The sequence below is a fragment of the Anser brachyrhynchus genome, assembly GCF_964034855.1.
Source record: "Anser brachyrhynchus genome assembly, contig: SCAFFOLD_550, whole genome shotgun sequence".
Classification (NCBI taxonomy): Eukaryota; Metazoa; Chordata; class Aves; order Anseriformes; family Anatidae; genus Anser; species Anser brachyrhynchus.
The window spans coordinates 1-18,033 of record NW_027663692.1 but is presented as its reverse complement, the minus strand read 5'-3'; the positions used below and the strand labels follow the sequence as shown (position 1 = coordinate 18,033).

The window sequence follows — 18,033 nt, the reverse complement described above, 5'->3', positions numbered from 1 at the left end:
ATAGGGCCCCACACTGGGATCTATGGGGCAGGGACCCCCCTATAGGGCCCCAGGCCCCGATCTATGGGGCAGGGACCCCCCTATAGGGCCCCAGCCCCGATCTATGGGGCAGGGACCCCCCTATAGGGCCCCAGGATGGGACCTATGGGGCAGGGACCCCCCTATAGGGCCCCAGGCCCCGATCTATGGGGCAGGGACCCCCCTATAGGGCCCCAGGATGGGATCTATGGGGCAGGGACCCCCCTATAGGGCCCCAGGATGGGATCTATGGGGCAGGGACCCCCCTATAGGGCCCCAGCCCCCGATCTATGGGGCAGGGACCCCCCTATAGGGCCCCAAGATGGGATCTATGGGGCAGGGACCCCCCTATAGGGCCCCAGGCCGGGATCTATGGGGCAGGGACCCCCCTATAGGGCCCCAGCCCCCCTCTATAGGGCCCACACCCCCCTTATAGGGCCCCACGGGGGTCACCGGGGCCACTTGGGGGGCAGCCGAGCGTGCCCGGAGCGGGGGGGAGGGGGGGGAGCCCGGCCCCACGGCTCCGCCCCACGGCGGCCCTATAGATATATAGGGGGGTGGGGGCCGGGTTGGGCCCTATATATCTATAGGGGGCGGGTTTGGGGCCGGGGGCGATGGCGGCGGCCGTGGGGCCGTGGGACCTGGGGGTGATCGGCGCCTACTTCGCGCTCGTCCTCGCCGTGGGGCTCTGGGTAAGGTGGGGGGGCCCTATGGGATCTATAGGGGGCGGCCGACCCCGTAGCGGGACCCCTAAGTCGCCCCTCGGGACCCATAAGTGGCCCTCTGGGATCTATAGGGGGCTCCTGACCCCGTAGCGGGACCCATAAGTGGCCCCTTGGGACCCATCCAGGACCCATAAGTGGCCCTATGGGACCCATAAGTGGCCCTATGGGATCTATAGGGGGCTCCTGACCCCGTAGCGGGACCCATAAGTGCCCCAGCCCCATAAGTGGCCCCCCCAGCCCCATAACTGCCCCTAGCCCCATAAGTACCCCCCCCTGCCCCACAAGTGCCCCCAGCCCCATAAGTGCCCCCAGCCCCACAAGTGCCCCCAGCCCCACAAGTGGCCCCCTGCCCCATAAGTTCCCCTGCCCCATAACTGCCCGTCAGCCCCATAACTGCCCCTGCCCCATAAGTGCCCCAGCCCCACAAGTGCCCCCAGCCCCCCAAGTACCCCCTGCCCCATAACTGCCCCCAGCCCCACAAGTGCCCCCCCAGCCCCATAAGTGGCCCCCCCGCCCCATAAGTGCCCCCCCATCCCCATAAGTGCCCCCTGCCCCATAAGTGGCCCCCAGCCCCCCAAGTACCCCCTGACCCATAAGTGCCCCCCAAGTGCCCCCCTGCCCCATAACTGCCCCCAGCCCCATAAGTGGCCCCCCCTGCCCCATAAGTGCCCCTGCCCCATAAGTGCCCCTGCCCCATAACTGCCCCCCTGCCCCATAAGTGCCCCAGCCCCATAAGTGCCCCTGCCCCATAACTGCCCCCCTGCCCCATAAGTGCCCCTGCCCCATAAGTGCCCCTGCCCCATAACTGCCCCCCTGCCCCATAAGTGCCCCTGCCCCATAAGTGCCCCTGCCCCATAACTGCCCCCCTGCCCCATAAGTGCCCCCGCCCCATAAGTGCCCCTGCCCCATAACTGCCCCCCAGCCCCATAAGTGCTCCTGCCCCATAACTGCCCCCCTGCCCCATAAGTGCCCCTGCCCCATAAGTGCCCCTGCCCCATAACTGCCCCCCTGCCCCATAAGTGCCCCCGCCCCATAAGTGCCCCTGCCCCATAACTGCCCCCCTGCCCCATAAGTGCCCCAGCCCCATAAGTGCCCCCCCAGCCCCATACCTGCCCCCTGCCCCATAACTGCCCCCAGCCCCATAAGTGCCCCCCCCCTGCCCCACAAGTGCCCCCCCCCCCCCGTTTGTTCGCCCCCTGCCCCGGGGGGGGAGGGGCGGGTCAATCATTACCCAGGGGGCACCGGGGGCACCGGGGGCCCCGCACTGGGCCGTACTGGGAGGTACTGGGGTTATACTGGGCCATACTGGGCCGTACCAGGGCCGTACTGGGCCGTACCAGGGCCGTACTGGGCCATACTGGGGCTGTACTGGGCCATACTGGACTGTACTGGGCCATACTGGGGCTGTACTGGTCCATACTGGGCCATACTGGGCCTGTACTGGTCCATACTGGGCCGTACTGGGCCATACTGGGGCTGTACTGGTCTGTACTGGGCCATACTGGGCCATACTGGTCCATAGTGGTCCAGACTGGGGCTGTACTGGGCCATACTGGGCTGTACTGGGCCATACTGGGGCTGTACTGGGCCATACTGGTCCGTACTGCGGCTGTACTGGGCCATACTGGTCCAGACTAGGGCTGTACTGGGCCATACTGGGCCGTACTGGGCCATGCTGGGGCTGTACTGGTCCATACTGGGCCGTAGTGGGCCATACTGGGCCTGTACTGGGCCATACTGGGCTGTACTGGGCCATACTGGGCTGTACTGGTCCATACTGGGCCATACTGGGCCTGTACTGGTCCGTACTGGGGCTGTACTGGTCCAGACTGGGCCATACTGGGCCATACTGGGGCTGTACTGGGCCATACTGGGCCATACTGGGCTGTACTGGTCCATACTGGGGCTGTACTGGGCCGTACTGGGCCATAGTGGTCCATACTGGGGCTGTACTGGGCCATACTGGGCCTGTACTGGTCCGTACTGGGGCTGTACTGGGCCATACTGGGCCATAGTAGTCCATACTGGTCCGTACTGGGCCATACTGGGCCTGTACTGGTCTGTACTGGGGCTGTACTGGGCCATACTGGGGCTGTACTGGTCCGTACTGGGGCTGTACTAGGCCATACTGGGCCGTACTGGTCCATACTGGGGCTGTACTGGGCCATACTGGACCTGTACTGGTCCATACTGGTCCGTACTGGTCTGTAATAGCCCTGTAACAGCCTGTACTGGTCCTGGACCAGTCTGTACTGGTCTGTACCAGTTTGTACTGGTCCTGTACCAGCCCGTACTGGTTCGTACTGGTCCTTTACTGGTCCATACTGGTCCTGTACCAGTCTGGACTGGTCCATATAAATCTGAACTGGTCCTTTACTGGTCCATACTGGTCTGTAATAGCCCTGCAACAGTCCATACTGGTCCTGTACCAGTCTGGACTGGCCCATATAAATCTGTACTGGTCCTTACTGGCCCTGCAACAGTCTGTACTGGACCTGGACCAGTCCGTATTGCTCTGTACTGGTCAATACTGGCCCATACTGGTCCTGTACTGGTCTGTACTGGTCCTTACTGGCCCTGCAACAGTCTGTACTGGTCCTGGACCAGTCTGTACTGGTTTGTACTGGTCCTGTATTGGTCCGTACTGGTCCTGTACCAGCCCGTACTGGTCCATATAAATCTGAACTGGTCCTTTACTGATCCATACTGGTCCTGTACCAGCCCGTACTGGTCCATATAAATCTGAACTGGTCCTTTACTGGTCCATACTGGTCTGTAATAGCCCTGCAACAGTCCGTACTGGTCCTGTACCAGTCTGTACTGGTTCGTACTGGTCCTGTACCAGTCCGTACTGGTTCGTACTGGTCCTGTACTGGTCCATACTGATCCTGTACCAGTCTGGACTGGTCCATATAAATCTGAACTGGTCCTTTACTGGTCCATACTGGTCCTGTACCAGTCTGTACTGGTCTGTACCGGTTCGTACTGGTCCTATACCAGTCCGTACTGGTTCGTACTGGTCCTGTATCGGTCTATACTGGCCCATACTGGCCCGTACTGGCCCGTACTGGTCCGTACGGGTCCGTACTGGTCCTTACTGGTGTGTACTGGTGCCCCCAGTCCCTGCGGCGCGGTTCCCGCAGCTCCATCTCCGGGTTCTTCCTGGCCGGGCAGCGAATGGGCTGGGGCAGCGTGAGTGGGATTGGGGCAAAAAGCGGCGATTTTGGGGCTTTTGGGGGCGGGAGGGATCCGGGGGGGAGTTGGGGGGAATTGGGGGGGTTTGGGGGATTTGGGGGGAATTTGGGGGATTTCGGGGGATTTGGGGAATTTTGGGGGGATTTGGGGAAATTTGGGGGGATTTGGGGGGGATTTGGGGGATTTGGGGGGATTTGGGGGGGATTTGGGGGATTTCGGGGGATTTTGGGGGATTTGGGGGGGATTTGGGGAGAATTGGGGGGATTTGGAGGATTTGGGGGGAATTTGGGGGGAATTTGGGGGATTTGGGGGGATTTGGGGGTTTTGGGGGGAGTTGGGGGGGATTTGGGGAGATTTTGGGGGGATTTTGGGGGAATTCGGGGACATTTTGGGGGATTTTGGGGTATTTGGGGTTATTTGGGCCCATTTGGGGGCATTTTGGGGCCACTTGAGGGTATTTTGGGTCAGTTTTGGGCCATTTGGGGGCGGTTTGGGGGTTTCTGGGGCCGCTGGGTGCCATTTTGGGGCATTTTGGGTCCATTTTGGGGCATTTTGGTGCCATTTTGGGGCATTTTGGGTCCATTTTGGGGTTCCCCCCCCGCAGGTGGGGGCCTCGCTCTTCGCCTCCAACATCGGCTCCGGGCACTTCGTGGGGCTGGCGGGGACGGGGGCGGCCACGGGGCTGGCGGTGGCGGCCTTCGAGTGGCACGTGAGGGGCCGCGACCCACGGCGGGACCTATAGCGGGACCTATAGGGACCTATAGGGACCCGTAGGGACCCATAGGGGGACCTATAGCGACCTATAGGGACCCGTAGGGACCCATAGGGACCCATAGGGGGACCTATAGCGACCTATAGCGACCTATAGGGACCCATAGGGACCCATAGGGACCCACAGTGGGACCTATAGCGACCTATAGGGACCCATAGGGACCCATAGGGGGACCTATAGTGACCTATAAAGACCCATAGAGACCATATAGACCCATAGCGGGACCTATAGTGACCTATAGGGACACACAGAGACACATAGGGAGCCATAGCAGGACCTATAGAGACCCGTAGTGGGACCTATAGTGACCTATAGCTACCTATAGAGACCCATAGGGACCCATAGGGGGACCTATAGCGACCTATAGGGACCCATAGGGACCCATAACGGGACAAATAGGGACCCATAGGGGGACTTATAGCGATCTATAGGGACCCATAGGGACGCATAGAGATCCATAGAGACCCATAGGGGGACCTATAGTGACCTATAGGGACCTATAGAGACCCATAGGGACCCAAAGAGACCCATAGGGGGACCTATAGTGTCCTATAGCGACCTATAGGGACCTATAGAGAACCATAGGGACCCATAGGGGCCCATAGAGACCCATAGAGACCCATAGGGGGACCTATAGTGACCTGTAGAGACCCATAGGGGGACCTATAGTAACCTATAGAGACCCATAGGGAGACCTATAGCGACCTATAGGGACCCATAGAGAGAGACCCATAGGGGGACCTATAGCAACCTATAGCGGGATGTATAGGGACCTATAGGGACCCATAGGGGGACCTATAGTGGCCTATAGGGACCCATTGGGACCATAGGGACCCATAGAGACCCATAGGGGGACATACAGCAACCTATAGCAGGACGTATAGGGACCCATAGGGGGACCTATAGCAATCTATAGGGACCCATAGAGACCCATAGCAGGACCCATAGAGACCCATAGAGACCATAGAGACCCATAGCGGGACCTATAGGGACCCATAGATCCCCACACCCTGCCCCATAGATCGCCACATGACCCCATAGATCCTGCCCCACAGACCCAGCCCCATAGATCCCAGCCCCACAGATCCCAGCCCCACAGATCCCAGCCCCATAGATCCCTAACCCACAGATCCCAGCCCCATAGATCCCAGCCCCATAGATCCCAGCCCCACAGATCCCAGCCCCATAGATCCCAGCCCCACAGATCCCAGCCCATAGATCCCAGCCCATAGATCCCAGCCCCATAGATCCCAGCCCATAGATCCCAGCCCCACAGATCCCAGCCCCACAGATCCCAGCCCCACAGATCCCAGCCCATAGATCCCAGCCCATAGATCCCAGCCCATAGATCCCAGCCCCATAGATCCCAGCCCATAGATCCCAGCCCCATAGATCCCAGCCCATAGATCCCAGCCCATAGATCCCAGCCCCACAGATCCCAGCCCCACAGATCCCAGCCCATAGATCCCAGCCCATAGATCCCAGCCCATAGATCCCAGCCCCATAGATCCCAGCCCATAGATCCCAGCCCATAGATCCCAGCCCATAGATCCCAGCCCCACAGATCCCAGCCCCATAGATCCCAGCCCATAGATCCCAGCCCCACAGATCCCAGCCCCATAGATCCCAGCCCATAGATCCCAGCCCCACAGATCCCAGCCCCACAGATCCCAGCCCATAGATCCCTACCTATAGATCCCTACCCATAGATCCCTGCCCATAGATCCCAGTCCCATAGATCCCAGCCCCATAGATCCCAGCCCATAGATCCCAGCCCCATAGATCCCAGCCCATTGATCCCAGCCCCACAGATCCCAGCCCCATAGATCCCAGCCCATAGATCCCTACCTATAGATCCCTACCCATAGATCCCAGCCCATAGATCCCAGTCCCATAGATCCCAGCCCATAGATCCCAGCCCATAGATCCCAGTCCCATAGATCCCAGCCCATAGATCCCAGCCCATAGATCCCTACCCATAGATCCCAGCCCCACAGATCCCAGCCCCATAGATCCCTACCCATAGATCCCAGCCCCATAGATCCCAGCCCCACAGATCCCAGCCCCATAGATCCCTACCCATAGATCCCAGCCCCATAGATCCCAGCCCATAGATCCCAGCCCATAGATCCCAGCCCCACAGATCCCAGCCCCATAGATCCCAGCCCATAGATCCCAGCCCATAGATCCCTACCCATAGATCCCTACCCATAGATCCCAGCCCATAGATCCCAGTCCCATAGATCCCAGCCCATAGATCCCTACCCATAGATCCCAGCCCATAGATCCCAGCCCCACAGATCCCAGCCCCATAGATCCCTACCCATAGATCCCAGCCCCATAGATCCCAGCCCCACAGATCCCAGCCCCATAGATCCCTACCCATAGATCCCAGCCCCATAGATCCCAGCCCATAGATCCCAGTCCCATAGATCCCAGCCCCATAGATCCCAGCCCATAGATCCCTACCTATAGATCCCTACCCATAGATCCCAGCCCATAGATCCCAGTCCCATAGATCCCAGCCCCATAGATCCCAGCCCATAGATCCCAGCCCATAGATCCCTAACCCATAGATCCCAGCCCCACAGATCCCAGCCCCATAGATCCCAGCCCATAGATCCCAGCCGATAGATCCCTGCCCCATAGATCCCAGCCCATAGATCCCTACCTATAGATCCCTACCCATAGATCCCAGCCCATAGATCCCAGTCCCATAGATCCCAGTCCCATAGATCCCAGCCCATAGATCCCTAACCCATAGATCCCAGCCCATAGATCCCTGCCTATAGATCCCTACCCATAGATCCCAGCCCATAGATCCCAGTCCCATAGATCCCAGCCCCATAGATCCCAGCCCCACAGATCCCTAACCCATAGATCCCAGCCCATAGATCCCTACCTATAGATCCCTACCCATAGATCCCAGCCCATAGATCCCAGCCCATAGATCCCTAACCCATAGATCCCAGCCCCACAGATCCCAGCCCCATAGATCCCAGCCCATAGATCCCAGCCCATAGATCCCTGCCCCATAGATCCCAGCCCATAGATCCCTAACCCATAGATCCCAGCCCCACAGATCCCAGCCCCATAGATCCCAGCCCATAGATCCCTACCCATAGATCCCAGCCCCATAGATCCCAGCCCCACAGATCCCAGCCCCATAGATCCCTACCCATAGATCCCAGCCCCATAGATCCCAGCCCATAGATCCCAGCCCATAGATCCCAGCCCCATAGATCCCAGCCCCATAGATCCCAGCCCATAGATCCCAGCCCATAGATCCCAGCCCATAGATCCCAGTCCCATAGATCCCAGCCCATAGATCCCTACCCATAGATCCCAGCCCATAGATCCCAGCCCCACAGATCCCAGCCCCATAGATCCCTACCCATAGATCCCAGCCCCATAGATCCCAGCCCCACAGATCCCAGCCCCATAGATCCCTACCCATAGATCCCAGCCCATAGATCCCAGCCCATTGATCCCAGTCCCATAGATCCCAGCCCCATAGATCCCAGCCCATAGATCCCTACCTATAGATCCCTACCCATAGATCCCAGCCCATAGATCCCAGTCCCATAGATCCCAGCCCCATAGATCCCAGCCCATAGATCCCAGCCCCATAGATCCCTAACCCATAGATCCCAGCCCCACAGATCCCAGCCCCATAGATCCCAGCCCATAGATCCCAGCCGATAGATCCCTGCCCCATAGATCCCAGCCCATAGATCCCTACCTATAGATCCCTACCCATAGATCCCAGCCCATAGATCCCAGTCCCATAGATTCCAGTCCCATAGATCCCAGCCCATAGTTCCCTAACCCATAGATCCCAGCCCATAGATCCCTGCCTATAGATCCCTACCCATAGATCCCAGCCCATAGATCCCAGCCCATAGATCCCAGCCCCATAGATCCCAGCCCCACAGATCCCTAACCCATAGATCCCAGCCCATAGATCCCTACCTATAGATCCCTACCCATAGATCCCAGCCCATAGATCCCAGCCCATAGATCCCTAACCCATAGATCCCAGCCCCACAGATCCCAGCCCCATAGATCCCAGCCCATAGATCCCAGCCCATAGATCCCTGCCCCATAGATCCCAGCCCATAGATCCCTAACCCATAGATCCCAGCCCCACAGATCACAGCCCCATAGATCCCAGCCCATAGATCCCAGCCCATAGATCCCAGTCCCATAGATCCCAGCCCATAGATCCCAGCCCATAGATCCCAGCCCATAGATCCCAGCCCCACAGATCCCAGCCCCATAGATCCCTACCCATAGATCCCAGCCCCATAGATCCCAGCCCCACAGATCCCAGCCCCATAGATCCCTACCCATAGATCCCAGCCCCATAGATCCCAGCCCCACAGATCCGAGCCCCATAGATCCCTACCCATAGATCCCAGCCCATAGATCCCAGCCCATAGATCCCAGCCCATAGATCCCAGCCCCATAGATCCCAGCCCATAGATCCCAGCCCATAGATCCCAGCCCCACAGATCCCAGCCCCATAGATCCCTACCCATAGATCCCAGCCCCATAGATCCCAGCCCCACAGATCCCAGCCCCATAGATCCCTACCCATATATCCCAGCCCCATAGATCCCAGCCCATAGATCCCAGCCCCATAGATCCCAGCCCCATAGATCCCTAACCCATAGATCCCAGCCCCATAGATCCCTAACCCATAGATCCCTACCCATAGATCCCAGCCCATAGATCCCAGCCCATAGATCCCAGCCCATAGATCCCAGCCCATAGATCCCTACCCTAAGATCCCAGCCCATAGATCCCAGCCCCACAGATCCCAGCCCCATAGATCCCTACCCATAGATCCCAGCCCCATAGATCCCAGCCCCACAGATCCCAGCCCCATAGATCCCAGCCCATAGATCCCAGCCCCATAGATCCCAGCCCATAGATCCCAGCCCATAGATCCCAGCCCCATAGATCCCAGCCCATAGATCCCTAACCCATAGATCCCAGCCCATAGATCCCAGCCCCATAGATCCCAGCCCATTGATCCCAGCCCCACAGATCCCAGCCCCATAGATCCCAGCCCATAGATCCCTACCTATAGATCCCTACCCATAGATCCCAGCCCATAGATCCCAGTCCCATAGATCCCAGCCCATAGATCCCAGCCCATAGATCCCAGTCCCATAGATCCCAGCCCATAGATCCCAGCCCATAGATCCCTACCCATAGATCCCAGCCCCACAGATCCCAGCCCCATAGATCCCTACCCATAGATCCCAGCCCCACAGATCCCAGCCCCACAGATCCCAGCCCCATAGATCCCTACCCATAGATCCCAGCCCCATAGATCCCAGCCCATAGATCCCAGCCCATAGATCCCAGCCCCACAGATCCCAGCCCCATAGATCCCAGCCCATAGATCCCAGCCCATAGATCCCTACCCATAGATCCCTACCCATAGATCCCAGCCCATAGATCCCAGTCCCATAGATCCCAGCCCATAGATCCCTACCCATAGATCCCAGCCCATAGATCCCAGCCCCACAGATCCCAGCCCCATAGATCCCTACCCATAGATCCCAGCCCCATAGATCCCAGCCCCACAGATCCCAGCCCCATAGATCCCTACCCATAGATCCCAGCCCATAGATCCCAGCCCATAGATCCCAGTCCCATAGATCCCAGCCCCATAGATCCCAGCCCATAGATCCCTACCTATAGATCCCTACCCATAGATCCCAGCCCATAGATCCCAGTCCCATAGATCCCAGCCCCATAGATCCCAGCCCATAGATCCCAGCCCATAGATCCCTAACCCATAGATCCCAGCCCCACAGATCCCAGCCCCATAGATCCCAGCCCATAGATCCCAGCCGATAGATCCCTGCCCCATAGATCCCAGCCCATAGATCCCTACCTATAGATCCCTACCCATAGATCCCAGCCCATAGATCCCAGTCCCATAGATCCCAGTCCCATAGATCCCAGCCCATACATCCCAGTCCCATAGATCCCAGCCCATAGATCCCTGCCTATAGATCCCTACCCATAGATCCCAGCCCATAGATCCCAGTCCCATAGATCCCAGCCCCATAGATCCCAGCCCCACAGATCCCTAACCCATAGATCCCAGCCCATAGATCCCTACCTATAGATCCCTACCCATAGATCCCAGCCCATAGATCCCAGCCCATAGATCCCTAACCCATAGATCCCAGCCCCACAGATCCCAGCCCCATAGATCCCAGCCCATAGATCCCAGCCCATAGATCCCTGCCCCATAGATCCCAGCCCATAGATCCCTAACCCATAGATCCCAGCCCCACAGATCACAGCCCCATAGATCCCAGCCCATAGATCCCAGCCCATAGATCCCTGCCCCATAGATCCCAGCCCATAGATCCCAGCCCATAGATCCCAGCCCATAGATCCCAGCCCCACAGATCCCAGCCCCATAGATCCCTACCCATAGATCCCAGCCCCATAGATCCCAGCCCATAGATCCCAGCCCATAGATCCCTACCCATAGATCCCTACCCATAGATCCCAGCCCATAGATCCCAGTCCCATAGATCCCAGCCCATAGATCCCTACCCATAGATCCCAGCCCATAGATCCCAGCCCCACAGATCCCAGCCCCATAGATCCCTACCCATAGATCCCAGCCCCATAGATCCCAGCCCCACAGATCCCAGCCCCATAGATCCCTACCCATAGATCCCAGCCCCATAGATCCCAGCCCATTGATCCCAGTCCCATAGATCCCAGCCCCATAGATCCCAGCCCATAGATCCCTACCTATAGATCCCTACCCATAGATCCCAGCCCATAGATCCCAGTCCCATAGATCCCAGCCCCATAGATCCCAGCCCATAGATCCCAGCCCCATAGATCCCTAACCCATAGATCCCAGCCCCACAGATCCCAGCCCCATAGATCCCAGCCCATAGATCCCAGCCGATAGATCCCTGCCCCATAGATCCCAGCCCATAGATCCCTACCTATAGATCCCTACCCATAGATCCCAGCCCATAGATCCCAGTCCCATAGATTCCAGTCCCATAGATCCCAGCCCATAGATCCCTAACCCATAGATCCCAGCCCATAGATCCCTGCCTATAGATCCCTACCCATAGATCCCAGCCCATAGATCCCAGCCCATAGATCCCAGCCCCATAGATCCCAGCCCCACAGATCCCTAACCCATAGATCCCAGCCCATAGATCCCTACCTATAGATCCCTACCCATAGATCCCAGCCCATAGATCCCAGCCCATAGATCCCTAACCCATAGATCCCAGCCCCACAGATCCCAGCCCCATAGATCCCAGCCCATAGATCCCAGCCCATAGATCCCTGCCCCATAGATCCCAGCCCATAGATCCCTAACCCATAGATCCCAGCCCCACAGATCCCAGCCCCATAGATCCCAGCCCATAGATCCCAGCCCATAGATCCCAGTCCCATAGATCCCAGCCCCACAGATCCCAGCCCCATAGATCCCAGCCCATAGATCCCAGCCCATAGATCCCAGCCCCACAGATCCCAGCCCCATAGATCCCAGCCCATAGATCCCAGCCCCACAGATCCCAGCCCCATAGATCCCAGCCCATAGATCCCAGCCCCACAGATCCCAGCCCCACAGATCCCAGCCCCATAGATCCCTAACCCATAGATCCCAGCCCCACAGATCCCAGCCCCATAGATCCCAGCCCATAGATCCCAGCCGATAGATCCCTGCCCCATAGATCCCAGCCCATAGATCCCTACCTATAGATCCCTACCCATAGATCCCAGCCCATAGATCCCAGTCCCATAGATTCCAGTCCCATAGATCCCAGCCCATAGATCCCTAACCCATAGATCCCAGCCCATAGATCCCTGCCTATAGATCCCTACCCATAGATCCCAGCCCATAGATCCCAGCCCATAGATCCCAGCCCCATAGATCCCAGCCCCACAGATCCCTAACCCATAGATCCCAGCCCATAGATCCCTACCTATAGATCCCTACCCATAGATCCCAGCCCATAGATCCCAGCCCATAGATCCCTAACCCATAGATCCCAGCCCCACAGATCCCAGCCCCATAGATCCCAGCCCATAGATCCCAGCCCATAGATCCCTGCCCCATAGATCCCAGCCCATAGATCCCTAACCCATAGATCCCAGCCCCACAGATCCCAGCCCCATAGATCCCAGCCCATAGATCCCAGCCCATAGATCCCAGTCCCATAGATCCCAGCCCCACAGATCCCAGCCCCATAGATCCCAGCCCATAGATCCCAGCCCATAGATCCCAGCCCCACAGATCCCAGCCCCATAGATCCCAGCCCATAGATCCCAGCCCCACAGATCCCAGCCCCATAGATCCCAGCCCATAGATCCCAGCCCCACAGATCCCAGCCCCACAGATCCCAGCCCCATAGATCCCTACCCATAGATCCCAGCCCCATAGATCCCAGCCCATAGATCCCAGCCCATAGATCCCAGCCCCACAGATCCCAGCCCCATAGATCCCAGCCCATAGATCCCAGCCCATAGATCCCTACCCATAGATCCCTACCCATAGATCCCAGCCCATAGATCCCAGCCCATAGATCCCAGCCCATAGATCCCTACCCATAGATCCCTACCCATAGATCCCAGCCCCATAGATCCCAGCCCATAGATCCCAGCCCCACAGATCCCAGCCCCATAGATCCCAGCCCATAGATCCCAGCCCCACAGATCCCAGCCCCACAGATCCCAACCCCACAGACCCTGACCCCTCGCTGACCCCGCCCCTTCTGACCCTGCCCCCCGGAGGCCCCGCCCCCTCAGGCCCCGCCCCCTGAGGCCCCGCCCCCTCAGGCCCCGCCCCCTGAGGCCCCGCCCCCTGAGGCCCCGCCCCTCTGCCCCCCCCCAGGCCATGTTCGTGCTGCTGCTGCTGGGCTGGGTGTTCGCCCCCATCTACCTGCGGGCGGGGGTGAGCGTGACGTCAGCGCGCCGCCCTGCGCCGTGACGTCACCGCGCGCCGCGGGGGCGGGGCCACGACTGGCCACGCCCCCGCCGCCCCTCCCAGTCCCTCCCAGTCCCCTCCCAGCCCCTCCCAGTCCCCCCCCAATCCCCTCCCAGTCCCTCCCAGTCCCCTCCCAGCCCCTCCCAGTCCCCTCCCAGCCCCTCCCAGTCCCCTCCCAATCCCCTCCCAGTCCCCTCCCAGCCCCTCCCAGTCCCTCCCAGTCCCCTCCCAGTCCCTCCCAGTCCCCCCCAATTCCCTCCCAGTCCCCCCCAATTCCCTCCCAGTCCCTCCCAGTCCCTCCCAGTCCCCTCCCAGTCCCTCCCAGTCCCTCCCAGTCCCCCCCAGTCCCTCCCAGTCCCCTCCCAGTCCCTCCTAGCCCCTCCCAGTCCCTCCCAGTCCCCTCCCAGTCCCTCCCACTCCCCTCCCAGTCCCTCCCAGTCCCCCCCAATTCCCTCCCAGTCCCCCCCAATCCCCCCCAGTCCCCTCCCAGTCCCTCCCAGTCCCTCCCAGTCCCCTCCCAGCCCCTCCCAGTCCCTCCCATCCCCTCCCAGCCCCTCCCAGTCCCCCCAATCCCCCCCCAATCCCCTCCCAGTCCCCTCCCAATCCCCTCCCAGTCCCTCCCAGTCCCTCCCAGTCCCCTCCCAGCCCCTCCCAGTCCCCTCCCAGCCCCTCCCAGTCCCCTCCCAATCCCCTCCCAGTCCCCTCCCAGCCCCTCCCAGTCCCTCCCAGTCCCCTCCCAGTCCCTCCCAGTCCCCCCCAATTCCCTCCCAGTCCCCCCCAATTCCCTCCCAGTCCCTCCCAGTCCCTCCCAGTCCCCTCCCAGTCCCTCCCAGTCCCTCCCAGTCCCCCCCAGTCCCTCCCAGTCCCCTCCCAGTCCCTCCCAGTCCCTCCCAGTCCCTCCCAGTCCCCTCCCAGCCCCTCCCAGTCCCTCCCAATCCCCTCCCAGTCCCTCCCAGCCCCTCCCAGTCCCTCCCAGTCCCCTCCCAGTCCCTCCCAGTCCCTCCCACTCCCCTCCCAGTCCCTCCCAATCCCCTCCCAGTCCCCCCCAATCCCCCCCAGTCCCCTCCCAGTCCCTCCCAGTCCCTCCCAGTCCCCCCGAATCCCCTCCCAGTCCCTCCCAGTCCCTCCCAGTCCCCCCGAATCCCTCCCAGTCCCTCCCAGCCCTCCCAGCCCCTCCCAGTCCCCTCCCAATCCCCTCCCAGTCCCTCCCACTCCCCTCCAGTCCCTCCCAGTCCCCCCAATTCCCTCCCAGTCCCCCCCAATCCCCCCAGTCCCCTCCAGTCCCTCCCAGTCCCTCCCAGTCCCCCCGAATCCCCTCCCAGTCCCTCCCAGTCCCTCCCAGTCCCTCCCAGTCCCTCCCAGTCCCCCGAATCCCCTCCCAGTCCCTCCCAGTCCCTCCCAGTCCCCTCCCAGTCCCTCCCAATCCCCTCCCAGTCCCTCCCAGTCCCTCCCAGTCCCTCCCAGTCCCTCCCAGTCCCCCCCAATCCCCTCCCAGTCCCTCCCAGTCCCTCCCAGTCCCCTCCCAGTCCCTCCCAGTCCCCACCACCCCCTCCCAGTCCCCTCCCAGTCCCTCCCAGCCCCTCCCAGTCCCTCCCAGTCCCTCCCAGTCCCCTCCAATCCCCCCCCAACCCCCTCCCAGTCCGCCCCCACCCCCCCCCCCCCACCCCTCCCAGTGCCCCCAGTGCCCCCCAGTACCCCCAGTGCCCCCCCAGGCCCCCACCCTGCCCCGCTTCCTGGCGCTGCGGTTCGGGGCCCGCCGGCTGCGCCCCCTGCTGGCGCTGCTCTCGCTGCTGCTCTACGGGGCCGGGCGCGTCTCGGTGCGGGGCTTTGGGGCTTTTATGGGGTTTTTGGGGGGTTTTGGGGTTTTGGGGGGGTCGGGGGCGTTATGGGGTCGGGGGGGGGCTGGGGGAGGTGGTGGGGTTGGGGGGGGTTGTGGGATTTGGGGTTTTGGGGGGATTTGGGGGTTTTAGGGGATTTGGGGTTTATGGGGTTTTTATGGGTTTTGGGGGGTTTGGGGTTTTTGTGGGGTCTTGGGGTTTTTATGGGGTCGGGGGGGGTTGGGGCTTCGGGGGGGTAGGGGGGGTTGGGGGGGTTGGGGGATTTGGGGTTTATGGGGTTTTTATGGCTTTGGGGGGTTTTATGGGCTTTGAGGGGTTTTGGGGTTTTATGGGGTTTTGGGGTTTTTATGGGGTCGGGGGGGTTCGGGGGGGTTGGGGGGGGATGGGGGGGTTGGGGGTTTGGGGGGGTTTTGGGGTTTGGGGGGATTTGGGGGTTTGGGGATTTGGGGGGATTTGGCGTTTTTATGGGGTTTTGGGGGGTTTGGGGCCGATGTTTTGGGTTGAATTGAGGGGATTTTGGGTCCCCCAGGTAGACACGTCCTATGGGACTTGGGTTTTTTATAGGGTTTGGGGCAGAACTTTCTGGGATTTGGGGCGGATTTCTGGGATTTGGGGTTTTATGGCCCAGGCATCCGTGTTCTATGGGATTTGGGGATTTCGAGGGTGATGTTTTGGGTTGAATTGAGGGGATTTTGGGTCCCCCAGGTAGACACGTCCTATGGGACTTGGGTTTTTATAGGGTTTGGGGTGGAAGTTTATGGGATTTGGGGCGGATTTATGGCATTTGGGGTTTTTACGGCCGCGTGCTCCGGGCCTTGGGGTTTTGGGGGGGTTTGGGGGCTGTATTTTGGGGTGAATTCTGGGGATTTTGGGTCCCCCAGGTAGACACATCCTATGGGACTTGGGTTTTTATAGGATTTGGGGTGGTACTTTATGGGATTTGGGGCAGATTTCTGGATTTGGGGTTTTATGGCCCAGGTAGCCATATTCTATGGATTTGGGGGGTTTGGGGGTGATATTTTGGGGTGAATTCCGGGGATTTTGGGTCCCCCAGGTAGACATGTCCTATGGGACTGGGGGTTTTTATAGGGTTTGGGGTGGTACTTTATAGGATTTGGGCGGATTTCTGGGATTTGGGGATTTTACGGCCGCGTGCTCCAGGCCTTGGGGTTTTGGGGGTTTGAGGCTGATATTTCGGGGTGAATTCCGGGGATTTCGGGTCCCCCAGGTGGCCATGTCCTATGGGACTTGGGGTTTTTATAGGATTTGGGCGGAACTTTCTGGGATTTGGGGTGGATTTCTGGGATTTGGGGTTTTTACAGCCGTGTACTCAAGGACTTGGGGTTTTGGGGGGTTTGGGGCTGATATTTTGGGGTGAATTCCGGGGATTTTGGGTCGCCGCAAGGTGGCCATGTCCTATGGGACTTGGGGTTTTTATAGGGTTTGGGGCAGATTTCTGGGATTTGGGGTTTTTACGGCCGTGTACTCCGGGCCTTGGGGTTCTGGGGGTTTGGGGGTGATATTTTGGGGTGAATTGAGGGGATTTCGGGTCCCCGCAGGTGGACATGTTCTCGGGCGCCATCTTCATCCGGGAGGCGCTGGGCTGGGAGCTCTACACCTCCGTCGGGGCCCTGCTGGTGGCCACGGGGCTCTACACCGCCACCGGTGGGGGCGGGGCTTCCGGGGAGGGGGCGGGGCTTCCGGGCAGGGGCGGGGCCTGAGGGGGCGGGGCCGGAAGTGGTAACGCGCGAGGGGCGGGGCTTAAAGGGAGGGGCGGGGCTTAAGGGGGTGGGAGGTTGGTGGGGAAGGGGGAAGGGGCGGGGCTTAAGGGGGCGGGGTTACGGGGGGGCGGGGCTTGATGGGGCGGGGCTCCGGGGGCGGGGCTTCCTAGGGTGGGGTCAAGGGGCGGGGCCTAAAGGGGGCGGGGCTAAAGGGAGGGGCACAATGGGTGGGGAGGCAGTTGAGGGGCGGGGCTTAAATGGGTGGGGCCGGGTGGGGGCGGGGCTTGTGTGGGCGTGGTCGCGTGGGGCGGGGCTTGAAGGGGCGTGGTCGGAGGGGGCGTGGCCTAAAGGGGGGCGTGGCCGGCAGGGGGGCCTGGCGGCGCTGATGTACGCGGACGTGGTGCAGACACTGGTGATCGTGGGGGGGGCCTCGGTGCTGGCCGCCTACGGTGGGACTGGGAGCACTGGGAGGGACTGGGGGGGACTGGGAGGGGGTGGCGGGGGACTGGGAGGGACTGGGAGGGGGGTGGGAGGGGGACTGGGAGGGAGTGGGGGGGGACTGGAGGGACTGGGAGGGGGTGGGAGGGGACTGGGGGGACTGGGAGGGGCTGGGAGGGGACTGGGAGGGACTGGGAGGGGATTGGGGGGGACTGGGAGGGACTGGGAGGGACTGGGAGGGGGTGGGAGGGGACTGGGAGGACTGGGAGGGACTGGGAGGGACTGGGAGGCAGGTGTCAGGCCATACTGGGTTATACTGGTTCATACTGCC

At 60.7% G+C, this 18,033-nt stretch overlaps 1 protein-coding gene across 1 annotated transcript; it reads left to right on the top strand.

The window, feature by feature from the left end:
• Positions 1 to 131: 131 nt before the first annotated feature.
• On the top strand, positions 132 to 17,758 carry LOC308187024 (sodium/glucose cotransporter 2-like; the record flags this gene model as incomplete). The annotated part of the gene is made up of 7 exons (XM_080609176.1): positions 132 to 710; positions 3,864 to 3,935; positions 4,543 to 4,647; positions 13,613 to 13,672; positions 15,418 to 15,522; positions 17,103 to 17,209; positions 17,634 to 17,758. Coding segments are annotated over exons 1-7 (652 nt in total), but the record flags the coding sequence as incomplete, so codon positions are not given.
• Positions 17,759 to 18,033: the final 275 nt, after the last annotated feature.